At 56.3% G+C, this 25199-nt stretch overlaps 1 protein-coding gene across 1 annotated transcript in view; it reads left to right on the forward strand.

Annotated features, from left to right (window-relative positions):
* Positions 1 to 23438, forward strand: part of OLFML2A (olfactomedin like 2A) — a 31777-nt gene extending 8339 nt beyond the window's left edge. The window contains exons 2-8 of the mRNA XM_005279399.5: positions 10436 to 10699; positions 12394 to 12501; positions 13847 to 14032; positions 14515 to 14779; positions 16162 to 16401; positions 16910 to 17095; positions 19240 to 23438. Coding sequence (XP_005279456.2) covers positions 10436 to 10699; positions 12394 to 12501; positions 13847 to 14032; positions 14515 to 14779; positions 16162 to 16401; positions 16910 to 17095; positions 19240 to 19841 — 1851 coding nt within the window. The 3' untranslated portion in view covers positions 19842 to 23438. The remainder of the gene's footprint in view (positions 1 to 10435; positions 10700 to 12393; positions 12502 to 13846; positions 14033 to 14514; positions 14780 to 16161; positions 16402 to 16909; positions 17096 to 19239) is intronic.
* The last annotated feature ends 1761 nt before the right edge of the window (positions 23439 to 25199 follow it).

Here is a 25199-nt window from a genome sequence, read left to right on the forward strand (position 1 = left end):
TGCACCTTTTCCCCCACCCTTTGTCTCCCTAGTCTCTGTAGACTGTAAGCTCTTCAGAGCAGGGTCTGGGTGTCTGTACAGTACCTTGCACAATGGGGCCTGAGCTTGGCTGAGGTCTCTTGGTGATAATCCGTGTCTTGGAACCGGCTCTTATTACCTTATATCCACATACCCCTTAGAATTCCTGTCCCCCAGGTGAGTTCAGTTCTTATTACCAGTGTGAGCCACCCTCCCTTTGCTCGACCCCGAGGAGAGCAGCAGGATGTACAGGCTTTTGCTGTTTTCTCAGCCAGGCATTAGAGAATAACTCCAGATAGGTGAGCCCTAAGGAGCCAGACCCTGGTGGTTACAGCACCCTGGTCAAAGAGCCAGCACTGCCGTCTGTGCTATGTAGGATTCAGGTCAGGCGGCTTTCTGAGCAAAGCCCCCAACAAAGCTCGCATTTGGTCACCGATGCTCTCGCTGACCCAGACTGAGTCTTCCTGTAAATGTTCTCTCCCGTATTAAGGGCTCGTGGCACTGGTGGAAGCTGGATACACGACGTCTGTAGGTTTTAGTCACTTGTAATGAGGGACAATGGAGCCGCCTTACGTGGTGACCCTGTTGTCGTAGTGTCGTCTCCAGCACTGTGTCCTGGCTTTACTGCCTCAGCAGTTTAAATCATTGAAGCCAACAGAGTGCTTGGAGTCACACCACGTAATGTGAGATGAGAGGGAAGCAGCCCCTTGGCGCTGTCTGGCGGATGTGATGCCTCCAGGGCTCGTGTGTGAAACGGGCAAACCCGCGCTGGGCTGTCCCCCGGAAATGGCTGAGGCAGGCAATCTGCTCCAGCACCGATCCCGCTCTCTCCCGTGGGCACAGCTGACTGAAGATGCTGATGAGAGGCGCAGGTGGGTGTCTTTGCTCAGCACCCAGGAGCTCCGTTATCCAGCCGTTGTTTGCCCGTGGGTGCTGCCCAGTGAGGGAGACATCGCTTCAGTCACCTTATGACACCCGATGCCCAGTGACAAGAGGAGAAGCAGCCGCACATGGACACTGGGCACAATGTACATTCATTTCAAGGGCAGCAGTGGAACACTGGGGCTTTGCTCCCCTGCCCTTGGGGGCCTGCACCAGCCATCATCCTACTGCCAGAGCACTGCCGGTGGGGCGCTCAGCCGAGCCGGGGTGCAGGGCTGGGCGCTCAGTGCACTAGCCAAACAATGGTGGTTTGGCTCTTTTCATTCAGTAGAACAGGTAACTGGACGGCTGTCAGTGGCATGTAGCAGAGGAGAGGGGGCCAAAAAGCCCTGGCCAGCTACCAAAGAAGGTGGCGTATGGCTAGATTTGTCATCGGATTAACTCCATTGGCTTCTGTGCAGTTACTCTGGGGATGGATTGGGCCCAACGGGGTAGCTTTATTGGTTACCATGTGCGTGTGTGTAAAGTTATGATATATTACATATAAAAAAGGACGTTAAAAGGTTTCAAAGTCAAGCAGCCTCAATCCCAGTCTCCCTCGCTCAATCTCTGTCTCCCAGCCCAAAGTCCCCTCCCCTCCTCATCCCAGGGGATTTTACCCGTTTACAGCATTGGTGAGACCAGTCCTGGAATATTGTGTCCACTTCTCATGTCCACATTTTAAAAAGAGTATTACTCCCCCCAGCCTGGGCACCATCCCTGCCTTCCCGGGTCTCCGACTCTTCTGCATGATCCGCCCCTTGTTGGCTCTTCGGAGCACTGCTTTGGCTCCAGTCTCTTTGTAAGATTTTCAAGCAGATGCATTTCCGCCTTTCACCAGTGAGATGGGAGCCAAGTGCGGAGTGCCCTGCAGTGCAGCCCAGTGCACTAGGCACTGTCCGTGTGAAAGGCCCCAGCTGCTGGGTCTGTGCAGCCAAGCTCAGCTCAGCCCCTTTACATGAAGCCCTGGCTTTAAAACATGTTTGCACATGCACAGCTGCATCAACCTCCCTGCAGAGCGCACACATCCACACTCCAACACACTGCCAGCTACACACACCGTTCTGAACACACTCCCAGCTACACACACAAGTACTTGCTGATTGAGGCCTGCACAGACACACACAGGGCCTCACTCAAACACCAGCATGAACCTCCCCACACTGAAACACACACACCACACATGCCATCAATTGTCCACCTGATCTTTTGTAAAAAATTAAATACATTTTAAAAACTGAGGAATATTTACCCTCCTCCCTGAAACACTCTGATGTCATTTTTCAAGATCCTCCGCAGAGACATTCAGTGGCATGGCAAGGGCATGAAAATCCCAACAGCTGCTAGGAGACTGGCCTGCTCCTGGCCAGGGCGGGTTTGGGATCGGGTGCCACAGACCGAGATAAAAGGTTGGTGCGTTTCCTTTAGGCTGAGCAGTGCCGTTCAGAAGGGCTGTTGCTATGGCACCACTTCAGCAAGCTTTGGCCAGCGGGTGAGGATCAGAGTGGGTGACAAATGGTTCCAACTGGGCTCCACGCAGATTCCAGCTGTTTACTGAGGGTTTTATGTCTCTTCTGAGGACAAGACTTAAAGTTAGTTTGCAAGACTTGGCAGGAAGTGGCTCCGCACTTCATATGCTGCACTGCTTAATCTCTCTGCTAGAAAGGGTCATGGACTCAGGGCCAGCTGTGACATTTGGATCCAAACCCAAATTCCCCGGAAGTTCAGGTCCATCTCTACTCCGCACTGATAATGCTGATGTTTGTTGTAGATCTGCTGCTCTGGGCAGCCACAGCTTCTCCGATCCAGAGCAAGTCTTCACACTGGCACCCAGTTAGAAGCTGGCACCTCCCTCTCCTGTCTACCGCAGTTCAGCGTGCTCCTGCTGGTGCCAGCTGTGCTCCACATGTGGGCTGTGCTGGGGACAGCTAGCGCTCCATGCCTGGGCACTCGGATGCTTTGGCCAAGGAGGGGACATACCTACAAGTCTTGCTCACCCCTGGCGGGAGGCTCCAAGCTCCGTTCCTGCTGTCAGCTGAGAGAGATTCTCCACTAAGGTTAACCAAGCCAGAGATGTTGCTCTATGATGAGCCAGAGTGAGCCAGGACAGAGTCCTCACAGTCATAGAACTGTCTGACTGGAAGGGGCCTCGAGAAGTCATCTAGTCCAGCCACCTGTGCTGAGCAGGACCAAGTAAACCTAGTCCATCCCTGACAGGTGTTTGTCCACCCTGGTCTTAAAAACCTCCAATGACGGGGATTCCACAACCTCCCTTGGACGCCTGTTCCAGAACTGAGCTCCCCCTAGAGTTAGAGTTTTACCTAATATCGAACCTAATCTCCCTTGCTGCAGATAAGCCCATTGCTTCTTGTCCTATCTTCAGTGCACATGGAGAACAACTGATCACGTTCCTTTTTGTAACAGCCTTTAACATAGTTGAAGACTGTTTTCAGGTCCCCTTTCAGGTTTTTTTCCTCAAGACTAAACATGTCCAATTTTTTAACCTTTCCTCACAGGTCAGGTTTTCTCATCCTTTGATCATTTTTGTTGCTTTCCTCTGGACTATCTCCAGTTTGTCCACATCTTTCTTAAAGTGCAGCGCCCAGGCTTCACAGTGCTCCAGCGGAGACCTTACCAGTGCCGAGCAGAGCAGGACAGAGTCTCGCATACCACATTCCCGTTAATGCACCCGAGAATGATGTTAGCCTTTTTCACAACCACATCACATTGCTGACTCGTATTCAGTTTGGGATCCACTCTAAGCCCCAGACTCTTTCCGCAGTACTACCGCCTAGCCAGTTATTCCCCATCTTGTACATTGGATTTTCCTTCCAAAGTGAAGTGCTTTATACTTTCCTTTATTGAATTTCATCTTGCACTTGACAGGCTGCTTGATGTATGATATGAAGGCAAAGGGCTCTATCCAGCCCCACTGCAAGCTGCCATAATACCACTGAGATTTGTGGCTGAATCTGGCCCAATGAGAGTGACTTCTCAGGCAAAGGACATGCTCCGAGCCGCTGGTATAAAGACCTCTGTCGCAGAGGAATTGCAGCTGGCTGCAGCCTTGGAAGTCTGTCCTGTTTGTTGTTCCCAGCCAGGGAATGCTGAGCCCAAGCCCAGCTCTGACAATGGCCTTGCTCAGAAGTTGGGAGGACAGAGATGAGCAAAATATTTGCCTCCTTTTTTTAATTTGTCCATGAACGGACAGGAAAATTCTCCTCATGGTTTGGGGACTTGCCCCCACCCCCCACCCCAATGGGCTAGGGGCAGTGTTTGAAGTTTGAGCTTGGATGTTGGACTTGGTGCAGCTAACCAGTGCCGCTCTAATGTCCCAGCTCAGAATTTGAGCGGAATTCACCGCTGGGTTGGGGGACAGATCACAGCCGGGACAGGGATGTAGTGGGACATAGGTGGTACTTAGACCTTGTGCTGGCTCTAGACAGCCTTCATGAATATCTGAGCAGTTGACCTTAACCTCCGCCTTTGTGCTGCAGTGCCTGACAGCCCCTCTGTTTGTGGGAAGCAAATACAAAAGGGTCACAAATGCCATCCAGTCGGAGCTGGGCTTTGAATGCTTATGAATTATTTGCCAGAGGCTTTTTCTCACTGTCCCCCCATTCCATATGATCCTTCACCAAAAGTGTGGCACCGAGCTACGGGTTACTAAGTCTGCGTTTCTCCTCTGGAGTGGCTTAGACCGGGTCACTCTGAATGACCCTATTGGTGACTTGCTTGTCCCACGCTGGTATTCCTGCTTTCCTTGTGGTCTCTTGGCACTTCTCTGGGTATTCCCTTAGGGCAGCTCAGTCACTGCTGTTTCTGCCGCCCACCAGGCAATTCCAGTATCTGGACAGGCCTGGATTTTCCCAGGACTCTGGATAGAAGATGTGCACATCTGTTTCCAATCCCCTCGCAGTGCTACTCCACTGAAGCACATCAGCAGTGAAGCCCGCTGCATGGCATAATGTCAGCATCCTAGCTCAGCACTCCCGGAGACTTGCACCTTTTGGGTCTGGCCTGTTAGCTTCAGTGTGGTGGGGAAGTGTCAGGAAATGCAGCATTGTTTAAAGGCCACGTGAGGCCTGGTTCCTGGGAAATGCAGGTCATTTGGAGATTAGGAGGTGGGAGTACCAGTGAGCTCTTCAAAGGTCAGTAAGCAACCCTACCAATTACTGAGTCTCACTTCATTATCTGAAAGGGATGGAGCTCACTCCGGCTGCTCCATGATTTTGCTGTTGATTTCAGCATGAGTCAAGCAGCTTGTTACATACATAACTCATGAAAAATGTCAAGTTTTATGTAGCACGAGGTGTGGTTAGTGGCTTGGGGAAACCTAACAAAGATATGAGGAAAACACTCGCTGGCTGTGCATGGACGGTTTGCAAGAAGAGCAGCTGTAATGAACCCAGATCCCTTATTCAGAGGAGCGGTCCTTGTGCTGCATTCCCACAGCAGCTTCAAAGCTTCAAAGCTGACAGGGAAAAGAATTCCAATCCCCATCCCCACAAAACACACACACACAGACCCCTGCACTCCTTGGGGAAATTGTCTGTCACTCACCCTTTTGGAACTAGGCCATAATTGCGATAAAGAAAAATAATGAAGGTTGAGGGCATGGAAACTTTTACACCCCCTTAACTCCTCTCCCCTCAGACATATGGCCAGATCCTCTGTTGCCACAGTGGGTCCAGCTCCATGGAGCTGCACCCATTTACCCCAGCTGAGAACCTGCTTACGGCTGGGGAGATCCTCCAGGCCATGAGAACACAATGTGAAGAGGCTGGACTCTGTCCTTGGCTGTGATTTACGGATTCACAGTTGTGAAAATGACCTTGGTGCCAACCCGGCGCTGTGTGTGAATTGAGATGATATTGAGGAACGCAGAAAGATTCCAACTCCCTCCTGCCCCTGCGCTGGTCCCTGAGGTTTCTCTAGCAGCCTTCGCTCTAGGCTCTCTTGCCACTGAACAGTATTCTCTATAAACAGCCGTCTGCAGGGCAGCCTTGTGCCGCAGGAATGAACGCCATGTGCAATAGCAGCCTCCATACCCTCTTCTGCTCCCAGTGGTTTCTGTGCAATACCCTGGGAAGGAACCTGCTCTTCTTCAGGCATCAGCAGACACTGTAGGCCTGGGACAGCCCTTAAGCTTTCACTCTGCCTCGCCTAAACTAGGAAGCCAGTTCTGCTGACCAGGCCTGGGACCCTGGCATCTCCTGAGACTAGCAAGTCCTTTCAAAGGTGCAGTGCCCTTTGCTGGGCCTGGCCTGCTGCCTAGCTGGCTTTGAGAGTTACACAGCAGTCTGAAAATGGGCCTTTATCAATCATGCCTACTCCCTACAGTGCTGGAGCCTGAAATGCCACTGTCCTGCAATGGGGTTCCCACTGAAAAATGAGCCCCTGAATGAATGGGTAGGGGCTAGTGCAGCTCCGTTGATTTCAATGCGCCAGGTCTGACTTTTCTCCAGTGCAAAAGTGCTCGGCTCCCAGCAACTCCCATTGTTCTCCGTTTGGAGGCGGAGGCATTCTCCGGGATCCCTAGTGGGATCTGCTGGGTGCTGAGCTCTTTTGAAAGTATGGCCAGTAGTTTTTGTTCCTGCCGGCCCTGCAGTGCAGACCTAGCCATGGAAAAGGCATTTGGATTCTGTTCTGCCTCGGGTATGCCGGCTCCCTGCTGCCTCCTGAAACCCTTATGGCTGGGCCCACAGTGTGCAGCAGAGGGGTTAGGTCAGTCGAGGCTCCACCACTCGGTTTGAGCCGGCAGCTGGGAATACCTGTCTGAAGCTGAGAGGCCACTGAGGGGATAAACGTGGGGCACTGACATGCCATTTTTTCTGGATCACTGGCTTGAGCAGAACCAGACTTTAAACATGGTCCTGTGGCACTGAATGCTTAAAGCTAAACCGCCAACTCTAAATCCTCTGCCAGTGTCACACCTCATCAGCCAGTGAGAGCAGCAGCTTGTTCCGCCTCCTACAGATCATCGGAGTAGCTTTTCCAGGCCAGTAATTGAGAGAAGCTTGAATGTAGCTGATTAGGCCCCAAGCCCTGTGTGATTTGTGTGTGCGCACACATCACTCTCAATTACTGGCTCCAGCTCAGGTTTTCAGCCAGGGAGGCAAGGCTGGAACCAGGAGAGGGATCTGACAGAAAACAGAAGTCTGTGAGCCCCACATGCTCCTCAGAGAGGTGCCACATTGGAAGCCTTTGGAGTCTCCATTCCCATGCAAGTGGCAAGGGGGTGAGGAATGTGGAGGACACACAGCTTAGTGCTAATAATTAACAGGTGATGAATACTGAATGTCCATTTCCTAAAGCAAATTACAGACAGGGAACTGGGAGTAATGAGGGTCTGAGCTGGATCTCTCCAAGGGCAGTAATATCCCCATATGTCTCTAAGGGCAGGTCTACACTAATCCCCCAATTCAAACTAAGGTACGCAACTTCAGCTATGTGAATAACGTAGCTGAAGTTCGAAGTACTTTAGTTTGAACTTACCTCGGTTCAGACGTGGCAGGCAGGCTCCCCCGTCGACTTCGCGTACTCCTCTCGCCGAGCTGGAGTACCGCAGTCGACGGCGAACACTTCCGGGTTCGACTTATCTCGTCCAGACAAGACGCGATAAGTCGAACCCAGAAGTTGGATTTGCTTGCCGCCGAACTACCAGGTAATGTAGACCTACCCTAAAGCACCTGCTAACCCCCAAACCTCCCGAGTGCTTTACAAATCATATAGAATGGCAGAGATTCATACTGGAATCACTTTGCCCACCACTGAAATGCAGCCACCTCTGGGGTGAAGCATAGCAGCTGTTCAGCCGGCGCACAGCCCTACACTATAGGTTAGGGCAGGAAGTGATGATGAATATTGTTTCCAATTGAAATAGCAGGGGGAAATCCGAGAGAATTCTGGCCAGAAAGTACTCGGAGATCTTCCCTGAACAGAATCAGTCAGGACCTTGGCTGGAAGCAGTATGATCTTCGACTTCCTGCCTTAAACGGTAGCGTGAAGCTGTTCGCTCTCAAACAGGAGCTGATTTCCATCCCACTGGTGGTTGTATTTTAGTGGTGAATAAAGTTTCCTGTGTATAGTTTTTATTGGTTTAAGTTTGTCAAGGCTTTGGAATCATTTGATATGAAAGGTGCTTCAGAAACGGAAGCTTAGTATCCTTATATCTGGGAATGCAGGCGCTTTCTGCACACGCTGCCCAGTTAGCTAAATCCTAGAGTAGGCTAGAAAACGCTTCACAGAAGTAGGTCAAATAAATTATAACCGTAAACCGCACACACAGCCACAAGGGGTGGTGCTGTGTGGTTTAACTGCTGTGACCCGTGGAGCTGGGACGCTGGGGCAGGTGGATTTCCCTGTCTGGGTCAGAGATGATGTGCCATGTTGTCAGCCAGGCTAGGCAGAGAGAGATCCAGGGCATCAAAGGAGATTAAAGGTCCTTGCTTTAGATCGTGGTGTGTGGGAATCGTCTCTACGACAGCCGCACATGTGCCCAGGATTACACTGCAAGAAGGGATGTCTGCTGGCAGGGGAACAAGAGGGGAACATGGCCGCAGCCTTTCCCCATCCCGCAGCGAGTAAAGCAGAGTTAGCCAAAGCAAGGCTTTCCGAGCCCTACGTGCAGCCAAGGGCCACCCACCGGCTGTGGCTGTAGGGCAAGGACAAGCTGTCAAAGGCAGGAGTTCCCCGCTGTGCAGCGCGGCTCAGCCGTGGCTGAGAGACACAGGCAGGCTCTGGGGAGAGGGCACTGGCCTCTGATTCAGACGGGGACGTACATTTATATGCCAACTCGAGTACTGGGAGAAGCTCAGGGTGCCAGTCTGAGCCCCCCATTCCCGCTGGCCTGGTGCACAGGGGGCAGGGCCCCTTCCTGGGAGATGATGAGACCGTCGTGCCCTAGAGCGCAAAAGTTTTTTCCCTTTCTCCAGAACAGCAGCTCAAGCCCCCGAAATGTACCAGACGTGCCGTGCCCAGCCCCCGGCAGATGGGCAGCCAGGGACCAGAACGAACTGGCTTTTTGGAGACCCATAGAGAGTGGTTTCAGACTGGCTGTTCTGGCCGGATGAGCCTCTCGGTGGCTTTTCTGAGCAGTATAAATGAGCTGCTTCCGCTGCGCTGCGTGTGGGTTACTTCGTGAGCCATTGGGTTAGGGTTGCTGGGCAGCAGCCCCAGTGCTTTATAAACACAAGGAATTGCTGCTGTTCTTAGTCCCCCGTAAATAAAACCAAGCTGCTGCCAATGGCGCGGGACCTGAGGGGCACCGGTGACCTGTGCTGGGCAGGAGGGCAGATTAGAGGATCAGCTGGGCTCCCTTCCGGCCTTACACTCCTCCATCTCCTCCTCTTGCTTTCCGAGCTCGCCCCGCAGTCGTCCCAGGCACTGCTTTGGGGCCTTGGAAACACCCCCAGCAGAGGAGCTGGGGGAGGGGAATTAACCATTGACTCCTTGCTCAGAGCCTGGCAGCAGCTTGTTTGCCAGTCTCCTAGGCTGGAGCTCCAGGCAGGGACTCGGTATTTGTGTCTTGCGCAGAGCTGAGCCGCAATAGTGAATTTGCTCCTTCGCTCTGAGCAGCTGCCTAGGGACGCTCCACCCTGCACGAGGCGGCTGTCGCTGACTGGCCAGGCCTCGCCCACCTCCCTAGGCTCTGCTCCTGAACAGTCGGGGCTAAGGCTGGGGGTTCCGATGGAGCCTAAGGGACTTAGGTGCCCAGATTGGGAGTTGGGCCACTTTGAAAATCCCTGTTCCTCACGCCCAGCCAGGTGCACTGGTGTCAGAGGAGGAGGAGGAGGAAGGCCCCACTCCCAGCCAGCCACCCTGGCATCTGTTGGAGGAGGAGAAAGGCCCTGGAGGGTGTCAGCAGGGGAAGGAGAGGTGCAAGCTCCTTTGTGCTCCCCTGCCCCTCCTCTGCCCCCCAACCCATCGGCGTTTAATGGGCTGAGCTGAGCAGGCGAGAGTAACGAACGGGCTCCCTGCACCCCCGGGAACGTGCTGCGACAGAATGGGCATTCCCATGAAACCCACCTCCCAGAGAAGCCACCTGGGGAAGGAGACTCTCTCTGCCCCGGGGTAACGCAGGCCCCGGAATGGACCAGGGGGTGGCTAGTCCGTTAGCTCAGGCTGCAGAGATCGTACCTGGGCTCTAGAGGAGCCAGGGTCCATCTCTGGCGATGGCCGAGAAGATGGTTATGGCAACTCTTCCAGCAGAGGCTTTGGCCCTTCGTTTGTGCTTGTGGGTGGTGTCTTTAGGACTCCACGTTGGTGCACCAGAGAGCAGAGACTTTCCTGGGGGAGCCCCAGCCTAGGGTCACAAGGGATATGCAGGGCACCTGGCTGCTGGGTGGCTCTTTGGTGGACCCCAAAGGCGTTGGGACACCGCCAGGAATTCCTTCCTGACCCCCTCCCCCAGTGCACCCCAGAGCCTAAGGTGTGACCCAGGACAGGCCAAGTCCCACCTGTCCTTACACGCCTGCTTCTTGCCCTTGCCCAGGTGTTTGGCGACATGGACCAAGTGCGGATGACGTCGGAGGGCTCCGACTGCCGCTGCAAGTGCATCCTGCGGCCTCTCAGCAAGGACGCCTGCAGCCGCATCAAGGATGGCAGCATGCGGGTGGAGGATTTCTACACGGTGGAGACGGTGAGCTCGGGGGCCGACTGCAAGTGCTCCTGCACGGCCCCGCCCTCCTCGCTCAACCCCTGCGAGAACGAGTGGAAGATGGAGAAGCTGAAGAAGCAGGCGCCGGAGCTCTTCAAGGTACCTGGGCTCAGGCAGGTCTTGCACACCAGCCTCTGCCTCCGCCCCACGGCTCGCTCCCCCACGCTGACGTGTCCCTGAACGCTACGGTCGGCCCTGGGTGCATGGAACCCCCAGCGACGCATGAGCTGCAACCCCCACCCTTGCACCATGCGTGTTTAACCCTTCGTAGCCCAGCACCAGAGGCTGGTTCCAGGGCTCCTGCTCTAGAGGCTCATGTAGTGTCCTGGTGGGAAAAGGCCATTTCTTAGGAGGGCAGAAACCTGGGGGCTGGAAAGAAAAGAGGCTGACTCCCGGTCCCAGCCAGACCCATCATGGGCTGATCGCAGCCGCAGCACAGCACAAAGGGCCAGGAGCGCCGCCAGCCTTTTTGCCGCCCTAGGCGGCGGAAGGTCCCGCCCCCAAAATACCGCTGACGACCGGGGCGGCTGAAGATCCGGCCGCTGCGTTTGCCGCCCCCCAAATGTTAGCGCTCTAGGCGACCGCCTAGGTCACCTAATGGGTTGCACTGGCCCTGCAAAGGCCCTTTCCGGCCCAGCCCCACTGGGGCAGATGTCAGGCGGGAAGGGCTGGGCCATGTGGCAGCAGTGAGGTCTGGGGGGAGGGAGAGCCGCCAGCTGGCAGTGACTCCACGGTGCAGGAATCCCTGCTCCCCAGAGACCAGACAGCAGGTTCTCCCAGCAGCGCTGACTCCCGGACAAGAGCAGATCTGTGCTGGGGCCTGCAGGCTTCCCGGGACGCTGCGGCTCTGTTGGCCCTTGTGCGTGAGAGACGGCGCAGGGTCGAGAGCTTCTGGTGGCTAAATGTCACCAGCTAACAATAGGCAGTGTGTGCCCTGCTCACTCCCTCCACACAGCTGTGCGAGGCTGCCGGCTCGGCCTGCCAGGCTCCACATTGAAGGGGTGGCCAGGGAGGAGCATGGGCTGCCCCGCACCCCATGGGCAAGGTCTGACAGACCAAGGCCAAAGAGGGTCCAGGCCATAGGGTCACTCAGTGAGGGTATGAGTCACCTCGGGCAGTTTCCAGGCTTGGGCTCATCCCCACCCAAGGATACATTTCACCTTGAATGCTTCCAGTTCCTATGCAGCTGCACTGCAAGGCACACGACTGATCCCAGCTCCCAGCAGGCCGAGGTACTATAGACTCATCGGAGTTAGAGACGGGAGCAGTGCCTGTGGTGTCCCCTCCCTCTATCATTCCTCAGCCCGCATTTCCCCTTCCTTAAGTCTGCCTCGGTTCTGTAACACTCTGGGGCGGGTGGGGCCCTTTCCCTGGAAGTGTGTGTATGTGGGCAGGGTGGGGGCACAGGCAGAGACAGAAAAGTGGCATGAAATTAAAATCAGGGTTGGGATTATTGGTAGTGAGAAATCCCAGAGGATATTGTAGGTGGGCATCATTCTCTCTGTGTGGGTTCCTGCGCCGGGTTTGCATTCTACACTGCGTCTCAGCCCCACACAGCTGCTGCCTACCTATTTTGCCTTTATGGCATCGTGTGCTGGGACCGTAGCGGGACCGTGGTGCTCCCAACACTGAGTCCTGTTGCATTATATCATTCGGGTTGCTCTGCCCACTAGTGTGAATTTGATCTGCAGGAAGCCACGTTGAATTTTCCTTCCTTCTGGGGTCCCTGTTACTGCAGCCCCCATTGTCACCTGCTGCTCTTGGAATTCAGCTTCAAGGTTTTTCCTTCACAGCTGCAGTCCATGGTTGACCTGCTGGAGGGAACGCTGTACAGCATGGATTTGATGAAGGTCCATTCATACATCAACAAAGTGGTCTCCCAGATGAATACTCTGGAGGAGGTAAGAGGGGACCCCGTGCACTGCCACCCCAAAGCAGTGCAGCCAGATGAGCAAACACAAAAGCCAGCACCTGCTACTGCTGCCCAGCCACCGCTCTGCCAGGGGATACAGAGACGCCCCCGACCAGCAGGAAACGAGCTCTGCTAACTTCCTTCCTCCCTGTCCTCTGGCTGGGGATGGAAACATCCACTGAGGCCATTAGACCTGGAAGAGTTAACCCTCTCCTGGCCTCTCCTCGCCGTTGTCAGGGCAGATGCAAGACAGCCAAGTTTCACTGTTTCATTGAGCTGCTGGCTACAGGCGCCTCACACTTCCGTTGTGCAGGCATCCGGGCTTTGGCCAGGGGGGGGCTGACAGTAGGAATGTACATCTGCACCTGGGGATGGATCTGATCCTGCGAGACTGGCCCCTGCCCAGCACAGATGCGTTGGGCTGTGCGGTGATTGTGAGAGCATGTCCTTGCCCAGGGCAGCTAAGGAGTTAATGGGAGTCTGCCCTCGTTCACCCGCCAGACTGAGCGAGGGCTGGTCACTCTTACGCTGGGCCCCGCTCAGCGCTGGTTCTGGTGGCTTGTGCGTCAGCTGCTCCAAGCTCCCCGCACCAGGGGCGTGATGGGCCTTGCTGCGCTGGGAGCCGGGCTGGGAGCGCTCCCAGTGGCTGAGGGCTGGGGAAGCAGAGGTTGTAACCTGCGGACGTGGCTCTGTCACCTGGAGAGTTGGGGAGCCTGGCTGTGCTGCCCCTCAGGCCAGTTCCTTACCTGGGGGAGGAGGGGACGGGCACTGCACCAACACAGGGGGAAATGTGGGTCCTGCCCTAGAGCTCACCATGAAACTGACACAAACACAGCCAAGGACAGGGGAAGGGACCCAGGTGGGGGTTGTGCTCTGCCTGGTCAATTGCACAATCTGGGGGCTATTGTGGGGGTGTTGGGGGAGTGACTGTGAGCAGGGAGTAAGAGAATCGCCTACCTAGAGAGCCTTCAGCTGCCTGCAGAAGCAATGCTTCCCCGTCACCGCCAGGCATCGCCTGAGCGGGTTAGCAGCGCTGGCTCCCTCACCCAGCTGAGAGGCTGTTTGCATTGGGCTCTGGGCCCTGGGACTTGAGCAGGACAGTACTTCCCTGTCCAGCCCGGTCCCTGCCCCCTCCCAGAGCTGGGAATAGAACCCAGGAGTCCTAGCTCCCAGCCCCACTGCTCCAGCCAGTAGACAGAGTTGTCATCCCCTGGAAGTGGGATAGGTTTCGGTTTGTAGAGAAACGTGAAACTTTTTGCCTGAACCAAAGGACAATGGAAGCCCTATCAGGTCTCAGCTACTCACGCCCTGTTCCCTTCCCACCTCTTGCTCAGACCATCAAGACGAACCTGAGCAGGGAGAATGACTTCATGAAGGAGAGTGTTGTGCACCTGACCAACCAGATGAAGCGCTATGAGAACTACTCCGACATAATGATCAGCATCAAGAAAGAGATCTCCAACCTGGGCTACCAGCTGCTGCAGAAGGACGCTGCTGCCGTCCCCGAGAGCAACGCCCAGGTACCTTCCTGCCCTCATCACCACGCACACACTCGCAGGTGCCAGCCTGCAGAGCTGAGGGGGCTGCACGCTGGGCAGAGTGAGGGCCCAGAGGTGGTGCTGCGTTGTAGCACTGCCGGAGCGGCAGCACCTGTGCTAAATGATTAACTCCCTTTGGCCCATTGATAGAGTCTGTCAGGGCCTGTTGCATACTCTGGTCTCACTTCCATCCCGTCATTGCTGCCCTGGGCACTGCCATCTTGCAGGTAGCCTCTGTTCTGTTCAGAGTTCATCCCAGACCCATCACCATGGTATCTGAGCCCCTGGCTTGGCACAGAGTGCCCAGAGCTGGACTCCTGCTGGCTGCGCTGCCTGGAGTCCCTCTCTTTGCAGCAGGTGCTTTGTGATCCCCAGCCATCGGCCCCACTCGGTGCAAGAGCCTGGCCGGACACGGCACCACTGCTGCCCACTGGGGTGCCTCTGAGCCTGGCTCTGTCTCCTAGGACACGGCCAGGGGCAAAGGCAAGGAGGCGAGCAAGTATCCCAGCGCCCGCAAGAGCCTGGGGGACAAGGCAGCTGTGAGAGCCCCCAAGGAGAAGCTGCCGAAAACGGAGAAGCCCAAGAAGGAGATTCTGAGGGTCAGACTGGGCGCATCGCAGCCCACCGCCAAGCCCAAGCCCTCTGTCCACCAGCAAACCGTGATCCGGGGCATCACCTACTACAAGGCTGCCAAGCAGCAGGAGGCCGAGGGCCTGGTCATCAACCGAGGTAAGTGCCCAGGCCCCTTGGAGTGGGCACAAGCACCTCAACAAGCCCAGCGTGGCATGTGGTTGAGAGGACAGGACTGTCTGCTGGCCAGGGAAGCCAGAGGGTGTACCTGGGAGGCCCTGCCAACCTATCCTCGGGGAGCCTCAGACCCTTCCCCACCAGTCTGCCATGTTACTCCCCCTCAGAGCCACCTGAGCTTCACAGCCACTCCTGTGAGCGCCCGGCCCCTGTGTGCCCCCCCGCCCGCACATCCCTGCTGGGCCTGGGCTGCATACTGCTCCCGGCTCTCTCCTGTGGGGCAGGAAGTGCAGGGGGCCAGGCACTCCGCATTTACCTCTTGGGATTTGGCTTCAAGGCCTGGTCTTAGGGCACGGGAGAAAGTGAGTTCCAGCATTTGGGCACATCACAAAACCACCTCAGCGACCAAGACGGGCACGGGCTCTTCTCAAGGGGGGCCCTGGGATGGGATAACAGGGGCTGCAGGTCTGGACTGAGGAGCGCCAGCAGAGCTGGATGTGGGCGAGGGTGAGGAGCCCAGGGATGGGCTAGCAGAGGGGTTGCAGGACAAGACCAAAATGCATCAGGAAAGCTGTGGGGAGCAACTCTACGTTTAGTGGCATAAAAGGTTGAAAAGCAAATCCCACACTTAGCCGCTGGGAAGTTTCCTGGCCTCCAGCCTGGGGGTAAATCCATTCCCTGGACGCTGATCCTGTCCCCGCCCGCGCTGCACTCCCTGCTCCTCTCTCAAACACCGTGTGTGCACACTCAGTGGAGCGAGTGGGATTTCAGAGGGAAGCAGCCCCCTTTTTACACAGCTCCCGGGCAGATGTGGGGCCCGGTGGGCTCAGCCCTTCTCTGAGCCCCACAGTGTGTTCCTAGACCCGGGGCAGCTGGTTTAGTTTAACGAAGAAGGTGGAAAGGAAGGTGCATGTAGTTAAATGCTGCAGAAATCCAACCTGGGGAGCCCAGGCCCTGCATCCTGGTTCCCCTGGCCTCCTGCCTTGCCTCTGTCCCCCCTGCCCCTAGTGTGCTGTGGAAGCAAGGCAGAGGGGGCCACAGGTGGGAACTGCCACACTGCAGATGTAGGGGAGAGGCGGGACTCTCGGCATCTCCTCCTCCTCTTCACGGTCAGTTCCCCAGTGGGGTGGGACCTGGGCTGCCTCGGAGGGGGCGAGATGGGGTGGGCAAAGGAGGGAGTCAGATGCTCAGTGCAGGAAAGAGAGTAGGGACTGGGGGTGAGGTGGAGGAGGGGGGAGACAGACTCCCCACAGCCCTGGCCTGTTCCTCAGCACAGCTCCCGGCCCACCCTCCTGGCACTCCTTGCCAGACCGCACCAAGCCCAGGGAAGGGAACGGCAGTAAGGGCTCTGCTTCTTTCCTCAGAAAGCCCCGGGAAAGGGAGCCCTCGGATGGACCGACCAGAGGAGAGGAACCCCGAGTCCTATGCTGCTGCGGAGGCCCAGGGGAGAGTCGGCGAGCAGGCAGAGACCACTGCTGCCCGCTCCACTCAGCCCCCCAGCACCACCCGGGCCCCCAGCACCACTACCCGGAGCCCACCGGTCACCGTCCTCTCCATGGGGGACAATGCTGAAGGCACCAAGGAGCTGGAAGCGACTAACCAAGGTGGGTTGGGGGCACCTCACAAGTCCCTCAGGTGGGCGAGTGGGGCCAGACCCAAACTGCAGCTGGGGGACTTGTTCTGTGGACATGCCACAACTGGCACGTAGCTGAGTGGGCCCTGGTGACACTGCTGGAGCTGTGGTCCCTCCAAGGTGGGGCTGAGGGGCCCTGGGAAGGTAGGGGGTGGGCAGGGAAGCCATGCATGTTGTATCTGTCCTGTGGCTAGAGGGATTTGGTCCCTGGGGCAGCCGGGCAGCACGAAATCCAGTCACACGGTGAGGAGAAGGCAGCATCTCTGGACTTGTTGGGGCAGGGGGGCTCCTAGAAGCAGATGTTTTGAACCTCTGTCTGGGCCTTTGAAACAAGCCAGCAGGCAGGATAAAAGCGGGGAGCCTCTCCAAGGGCGGGGAAAGGTCTCCTTGAGGGAGGGCTCCGAACGCTGGCTGGGGGAGCAGGACATGGTCAGCAGTCAGCGGAGACCAGCAGTCAGCTCCTCTTGTTGGCTCGGCAGTGAAAGAAGTGCAATGTGAGGGCACCATCGAGTCTGTGGAGCCACCCGTGAAGCACCACAGCTACGGGCGTAACGAGGGAGCGTGGATGAAGGACCCCGCGGCCAGAGACGACAGGATCTACGTCACCAATTACTACTATGGCAACAACCTGGTGGAGTTCAGGAGCCTTGACAACTTTAAGCAAGGTGAGGTGCTCCGGGGATGCCTGCCGGGGGTGGGGGGGCTTCCCCACACAGCCCCAGAGAATGATGTACCCAGTTAGCCTCGCCTCCCCGATAACTCAGCACATTGGGGGTTGGTTTGGGGGTGGGGGATCGTGACTAGGGGATTCACACTGTGGTGCTTGGTTCTTAGAGTCTGGTCTCACTCCGGTTTTATTCTGGTAGCACCCAGAGGCCCCAGCCAAGTTCAGAGCCTTGCTGCGCTAGGTGCTGCACACCCCAGAGTGAGAGGCTGACCCTGCCCCAGAGAACTCACAGCCTCGGTGGGCAAGACAAGGGAGTGAGGGCGGGCAGAGCTGCAGAGAGGGGGAGGGACTTGCACAGGGTCATCCAGCAGGCATGGGGCAGGATCAATAGGTCACACGGTGCCGCTCAATAGGTCACACGGTGCTGTTTCGGTCTCCTGATTGGATGAGTATAACTACTAATTGCGTGAGAATATAAAATGTGTTTCCCAAGGGTCCCCTGAAAGCCCCAGTGCGAGGGCAGCTGCAGGGAGCGCACACAAAGGGGGCAAGGCTGAGCTGCAGGGAATTCGTGTAGAACCTCGAATGACCCATCGGAGAATGGCTGACCTGCTTCCCTCGCCCCCTGCTCGGGCAGGGCAGGGGTGGGCTGGGGGCCAGGGGAGCTGTCCTCACTTACCCGGGCTGTTCCCAACCTGCACACGGCCTGGGTAGGGCTCAGCAATAAGCCTCGTGGAGCAGAGAGCACATCTGGAAACATACACTGTGCCCAGCGTATCGGATTCCTCTTCCCACCGATGGCGTCTGGATTGCTGCCGCTCGACAGACCCCGCGTCCCCAGAGCTGCGTTTGCATGTCAAGGCAGACACCGAAATGCTTTTTCCAGACAGCAGATGAAGGCAGCTGAGGGAAGCTGAGCAGGGTGACTGGCACGACTGCGCCGTTAGCGGCCCAGGGCGGTCAGCGCTGCCGGGAGCCGTACACACGGTCTGCGTGTGGAAACAAGATACAAGAGAGACTGGTACTTTCAAAAGTTCTGGGGCTTGGACAGCGCCTGGGAGACTGGAGCAGCGCCTGGGTAATCAGGCAGGTCTTGGCACCTGGACGTCGGGTTATATGAGTTCACTTGGCTGTGGAGAACATCCCAGGAATGAGGCCTGGATGCTGCAGATCTGTGGAGAAACGGGGCTGATTTCCCAGGGCTGAACATGAGAAGCAGCTCCCGTCCCATTGCGGGGCTGCGGTCTGAGCCCCACACCTGCCCCAAACTGAACCCACAGCTTTCATCAGCCCAGGTCAACTCAGGAAGAGACTCCCGGGCGTGGCTCTTTAGCTCACCTTGTGACCCCTCAGCCTTCCCTCCCTGTTATCCATCCCCCACCTATCCTGGGGCTTCTCTGAGCGCAGCCTCCAGACCTGTCCATGTTCATCCAGCACGGATGTAGCCCAGGATGAGAAACACCAACAGACCCAGACTCTTTCCGAGCCTGCCCCGGGCCGGAGTCAGTAGCCAGAGGGAATCTCTCCCATTAGGACCATGGGACTCACCATCCTGGGTCAGTGCAGGGGCCACCTGCCCAGAAGGTCTCTCCTTAGCACCAGGCAGTGAGTGGTGAGTCTGCCTGTAGCAGGACTTACCGCCCTTATCAATGCTGCACGGCTCACAACCCTAAACACGAGTTCTTCCGGCTTGAACAGAAGCTGGTTTATTCTCTTCCCAGGGTTAGCGCCTATTAGGCAGGCGGGAACTTGTGCTGGAGCTTTGCCAGCAGGTTTATGGGCTTTGGTTTGTCGAATGCTCTGGTCGGGTCTGGAGCTGCCTCGGTCAAAGCAGTTTGCTCTCCCTAGAATCCTTCTCTAGTCGCCCTCTGCTGAGCCGCAGTAGCTAGTCACATCCTCAGTCCCAGCTTCCATTGCTGCCCCCGGCCCTGCCCAGACAGGGCTGGTGCACACAGAAGCCTGCAGACAGGTGAGTGCAGGTTGGCCCCTCAGGCCCGTCTGGCAGGAGCAGCCCGCTGGCAGTGCAGGAAAGGAGTGTGCAGAAGAGGCCAGTGGGATGTGGGGGAGGGAATGTGGCCTGGGGGAGGTAAGGGTCCATTCCTGGCGTATTTGTGCCTTAAAGAGCTTTCACTTTCACCACAGGGCGTTGGAGCAACCTGTACAAGCTCCCTTACAACTGGATCGGGACCGGCCACGTGGTCTACCAGGGGGCGTTTTACTACAACCGCGCCTTCACCAAGAACATCATCAAGTACGACCTGAAGCAGCGCTTCGTGGCTGCCTGGGCCCTGCTTCATGACGTGATGTACGAGGACACCACGCCCTGGAAGTGGAGGGGCCACTCGGACATCGACTTTGCAGTGGACGAGAGCGGACTGTGGGTCATTTACCCCTCTGTGGACTATGACTACTCCCAGCTGGAGGTGATCGTCCTGAGCAAGCTGGATCCCAGCGACCTCTCCGTGAAGAAGGAGACCACCTGGAAGACAGGCCTCAAGCGCAACTCCTACGGGAACTGCTTTATCGTCTGTGGCATCCTGTATGCCGTGGATGTTTACAACCAGAAGGATGGGCAGATCTCCTATGCCTACGACACCCACACGGACACTGAGGCCAACCTCAAGCTGCCCTTCCTCAACGAGTACTCCTTCACCACGCAGATTGACTACAACCCCAAGGAGAAGGTCCTCTATGCCTGGGACAACGGCCACCAAGTGACCTACAGACTGCACTTTGTGGTCTGAGCAGCAGGCCCTGTGTCTCGGCGTATGTTGGTCCTACCCCATCAAGCCCTTTTAGCTGTGTGTCCAGGGGCAAGGCGCCTCCGTGTGCCTCACACCTCTTCTGCACTTGGGCTGCAAACAAATCCACACACTCGCACACCCACTGCCACAGACCTCTAACAGCCTTTGTGAGTCAGTCGTTGCCGGAAAACAGGCAAACTGGCCTGGTGCAGCCAGGCCTTGGCCTGGATCAGTGCCTTGCAGGAGAAGACCTCTGTGCTGTCCCAGCACCGGATCCAAAGAGCTCTCCAACCAGCCAAATCCCATTCCCCTCCTAAGATCAGTCTTAGCCATTCTCCCTGGATCCTCCAGAACCAGGTGGTAGCTGGGGGAAGGTGCAAATGGGATCTCTCCCTAGGTTTCTAATGCCAGCCATTTCCTCAGCATCTTGGGCTCAGCTTTCCACCCTTCTTGTCTAAGTCCAGTGCTAAGTACTGCGCATGCAGATTTTACATGGTGGGTGGAGGTAACAGGGACGTCGTTTCCCTACATTCCAGCCCTAGGTTGGAGGCCAGGGAAAGAGTTCCCCATACACCCTCCACTCGAAGCACAGCCATTGGTGGTATTAATTCACTCAGTCCCCACAAAGCATTGGACCCATTCTCCTCCATCACCAACTGATGGCTTTAAGCCCCTTTCATTCAATGGTCAGTGTGTTTCAGCCTCCTAGATTCATTCCTGAAAGCCACCTCAGCATTTGCTGAAATTGCTTGTCTCATGTAACCAAACCTAAATGGCCAGGGAATGTCTTTCTGTAAGTCCTGGTGCTGACACCAGGGATAGTGCCAATGCATTTCCAGGCAGGTCCACGTAAGGGAAGGTCTTATTTAAATGATCAGCCATCTGGCCACTGATCTATACTCTGCATTGTCTCCTGTAAATAGTGACCCCGTGTATTCCTGTACGATGCTGTAGCTTGTGGTGCCGGGTGCCAGATTCTGGAGTGGTGTTGCTCCCTTCTCCCAGCTGTCCACTGCCCAAGCCCGTGTGGGGTGAGCAGAGCTCTCATTGCATGTCAGTCTGGACGGGACTGAGCTCTCTCTGAGCGCCCAGCGGGAGGGAGGGGTTTGCTCTGGCTCTGCACTGCAGCCGTAACGCCAGGGGGTGGAACATCTTGGGTTGCTAGCAGGAGTTAGGATCCTTTTCCTGTGTTCCCCTTTCTGCTGCCAGTCGCTTTGTTACGTTCACAGGGTGAGCAGCACCTGCTGCAGCCCACCAAGCAGAAACGCAGGTGCCGTGTCTCCCAGTGGCTTGATGCCATGGGCATCCTGCCCCAGCCACAGAGCACTTGCCATGCAGCCTGCATGGTGCCCACTCTGCCCAGAGCCTCCCTGCTACAGTCAAGATATTTCATGTGCATAAAATTTGCAACATCAGTATTCTTTGTAGCAGGACATCCCCTGGGGTCCCACTGTTTCCCTTCCCCTTACAAGGTCTAAGTCTTGGTTACCTTCCCTCAATCCTGTCTGCGAATGGCTAGCTATATGGTCTACTCCAGAGCCCATCCCCTGGTGACATGGCTGCCTGCAGTAGAGACCCCAAAGGGGAATGAAAGACACAGCAGATAATTAGATGAATTCAGCTACTGGAGCAGAAGAATCTCTCAAAGCTAGAGACTAGCTCAAACCAGCTGGCCCAGCACTTCACCCAGCGCGCAGACTGGCAGCGCCCACAACTGATTACACTTCCTAGAAGCATTCCATCCTCAGAACTCCCGCTCACTGGCCCAGGGCAGAACCTGTGCGAACGTTGGGTAAGAGCTGGCTTTGCCAACCTGGCCTTTCGGGGGTCTTGCATACAGCACAGTGCTCCCTGCCCCCTCTGCTGAAGCCCACACCAAGCGCCCCTCCGCAGCACCAGCACCATGCACTCCCCAGGGACAGTGGTCGAGAGAATATTTTGTGTCTGTGTAGCTGCCTTGTAACACAACTCAGCAAGAAGAAGGGAGCAGCCCCACATGCCCTTCCAGTTCCCCATGGCCCTGGCAAGCGGTGTGTGCTTTGGGCCATCCGCGTGCTCCCCCATGGCTGGGCGTCCATGGGATGAGCTTGGGACCGATGTGGCCTTCCCCACAACAAAGCGCACTAAGCAGACAGTGCTGCTGTGTTTGACAGCAATGTGCAGGCACGAGAGGCTGGCCCACTCTGTGCCATAAGCCCGAGGGACCAGCACAGCCCAGGCCCCAGAACCGTCAGGTATTTCCCACCCCCAGGCCCAGGCTCACCAGCAGGGTCCAGACAGACTTTCGAATTCTGAGTCGGGTGCTACGTTTTATTTCTAGCTCGTGGGAAGGTTATAAAGCCAAAGCTGGCTGAGGCAAGAAGGGCAGACATTGGCACTGACTCCCACCCCCTAAAACAGTATTAGCCTGTGACACAGATGGCTTTGAACTTGCCTGGGGTTGGCCTGTTCCTAACACAGAGGTTTGCACAGAAATGCCTTTTCCGAGGGGAAGGGTCACTGTGCTTCCCAGCATGGAACACGGGCTGTTTTCCTTTGCTGGCCATTGCAAAGAGCAGAGTGGGGTTTGTAATCTCTCTGCTCTCCCTGGCACAGGTCTGAGTTCACACCTGTGCCTGATACTCCAGCTGAGGGGAGTGGGAGCGTGGCCAGGCACTCAGACAATCTCTGAGGGTTTTGCCTGAGCCCTGCTAAACTTTCCCCCATCATTGATCGTCCCCAGTGCATCTGGGGGGGGGGGGGAGGAGATGCTGCTAGGTCTCCTCCTCCCCCTGCTGGCGTCAGTCAGCCGCAAGCTGTCCCCTGGTGTCCCCAGGACCGTGGCAAGGTGGAGGCTGGGAAGAGAGCCGTGCTGGGGAAGGCCAGGAGGAGGAAGTGGGGTGTCGGGGGGGCTGGTTGCATGGGGAGGCTGCTCAGACCGGAGGGCTGCGATCAGACCTCAGCTCTCCTGTGCTGAGCACTAGAGGCAGATGACCTGCACCATTCCAGGGTGTGCAGCACCCCTTCCAATGCCCCCTTGCACCTCTCAGCAGCTCTTCCAGCCCGGGCTGCTCCTGGAGTCCCACAGCCAGCGCAGTGAGACCATCGTCAAAATGCATTTCCTTCAATGTCCCAGCGGCCCAGGCGTACAAGTGCCTTAATATGCCACTTACAGGTGCTGCTGTCCCGCAAATCAGCCTTACTCTAATGCCCCAAGGGCAGGGGTTTGAGCGCGCTCCGGCAAGAGGGGTTGATTTGGGTTACTTCGTCCCGGCATAAGCAGCAACCATCTACTGCTAGTTTAGAAGATGTGATGAAGCCATCCCTGCTTTCTGCAGCTCCTTAGCTTACCACTGATGTGCACTCAGGGCAGCAACCCAGAACCCGCTCACCTGGCAAACAAAGGCTCAGCAGTGCTGGCTGTTAACTCCACTTAGAGTAATGACGCCTGGAAAAGGAACAAGGCTGCAAATGGCAAGCCGTGTACGTTGTCCAGACAGTGTTTGCTGTGTTCACGGGCTCCCAGCCGTTGTGGGAGGGCTAGAACCAGGGAGTGCTTGGCTTGATTTCCAGTCATTCTTAGACGTGAACAATATTAAAAAATAACAGGATGAAAAACCCAGTTTCTGTCTGTCATTTCACCAGGGAGCACTGGTCTGGGGACCCACCCCACTACTGGCGTGGCCTGGTCAGTGCCGGCCTGGCCTTGCAGAAGACAAGCTCTGCAGCTGAATAACGGTTCAGAAGAGCTCCCTGCAGCGGCTTGGGTTCTCTGAGCCAGACTCTGATCCGCTGGGGAACCCTGTGCCCCAGGGGCCCAGCTCCATTCTGCCCCTGGAGAGCTGTGCAGTCCCATGTCTACAAACATGCCTCCCTAAGCAGTGCCCATAGCTTAACGCAGCAGCCAAAGAGACGCATTCACCTGTCTTTGGGCTTCTAATTAGCTCATACACCTTGTGCTCATTCCCAGACTGGGCCATCAGCCCTTGGGGTGAAGCTCCAGATTCTGCTGCCACTCGGACAGGGCGTTTCGGTATGACCCACCCAGTATTCCTGATTCGGTCCCCAGGTGGTGGGGATGGCGTCACGGTGCAGCCGCAGCCCAGTCACCCTGGTTAATGGGAAACGACTCTAAATAAATCCGGGAACGCTCCAGCTGCAGGGGAGCTGCAAGCTCCTTGCCATATTGTTTTCCTACAGCGAGGGGCTTGCGATGCCTGCGCCCGGCCTGTCTCTAGTAGGTGGCTGCGAATACAGGCGCTTCTGTCCATGGAAGAACAGAGGGACTACAGCCATGTGCTGCAGGCTGGATTATCAACAGCCCAATGCTTGAGCCTGGGGCCTGGGTGCTGGTTTGGCTGAGCATCTCGTGGAGACGCACAGTCGTCTTGCAGTGTGAACACATGAGAACTGGATCCCAAGGACATATTCCCACCCACCCCTGGGACCTCCCCCCAAAGAACACACGGAGCTTAAACAATCCCCTCCGTGCCCAGGGCAGCCCCATATCAGCCTGGGCTGCCTCCCTCTGCTGACTGAATTGTAAAATCATTCTAAGCAAAAATATTCCCTCAGCCACGAGCGTGGAGCACAACCCCCTGCGCTGGCCCCGGCCCTGGCTTCTCCAGCATGTGCCCGTTCTCACCCTGCAGTGGGAGGGGCCTGCCACCCCTGCACTTTGCCAGAGCCCCCGAAGCCCTCCCCAGAGCCCTACAGGAAGCTAGAGCCCTTGACACCCGTTTTTGCTGCAGCTGTGTGTTCAGGTGATACCGCTAATAGTGGTGACATAATATGCTTTGCCTGGTGTAAGGCACCTGACTTGGTACCACACGACATTTTGATTAAAGAATGAGAATGCTCTCAAACGAACCTGGCACACATTCAGTGGGTTAAAAGCTGGCTGACTGGTAGGTCTCAAAAGGGAACTGTAAGTGGGTCTGTTTCCAGTGGGGAGCCAGTCTTGTCTCTACACTAACATGTTTATCGATGACCTGGCAGGAAACATAAAATCATTGCTGACAAAGTTTGCAAATGACACAAGACTTGGGGGAGTGGTAAATACCGAAGAAGAGAGGGTCCTGGGGCAGAGCGATCAGGATCCCTTGGTAAGCTTGGGGCAAGCAAACAACATGCTTTTTAATATGGTTCAATGTAACTGTACATGTCCAGGAGCAAAGAATGCCGGCCATACTTACTGGCTGGTGCCACTCTCCGGGGACGCAGAGAAAGGCCTGGGAGTCTGTGGTGGGTGAACTGCTGACCATGCGCTCCAAGTGCAGCACAACGGCCGAAGGGCTAATGTGATCCTCAGATGCCTGAATGGGAATCTCGAGTAGGCGGTGAGAGGTTCTTTTACTCTGTATTTGGCACTGGTGCAAC

Source organism: Chrysemys picta, chromosome 18, assembly GCF_011386835.1.
Source record: "Chrysemys picta bellii isolate R12L10 chromosome 18, ASM1138683v2, whole genome shotgun sequence".
Lineage (NCBI taxonomy): Eukaryota > Metazoa > Chordata > Testudines > Emydidae > Chrysemys > Chrysemys picta.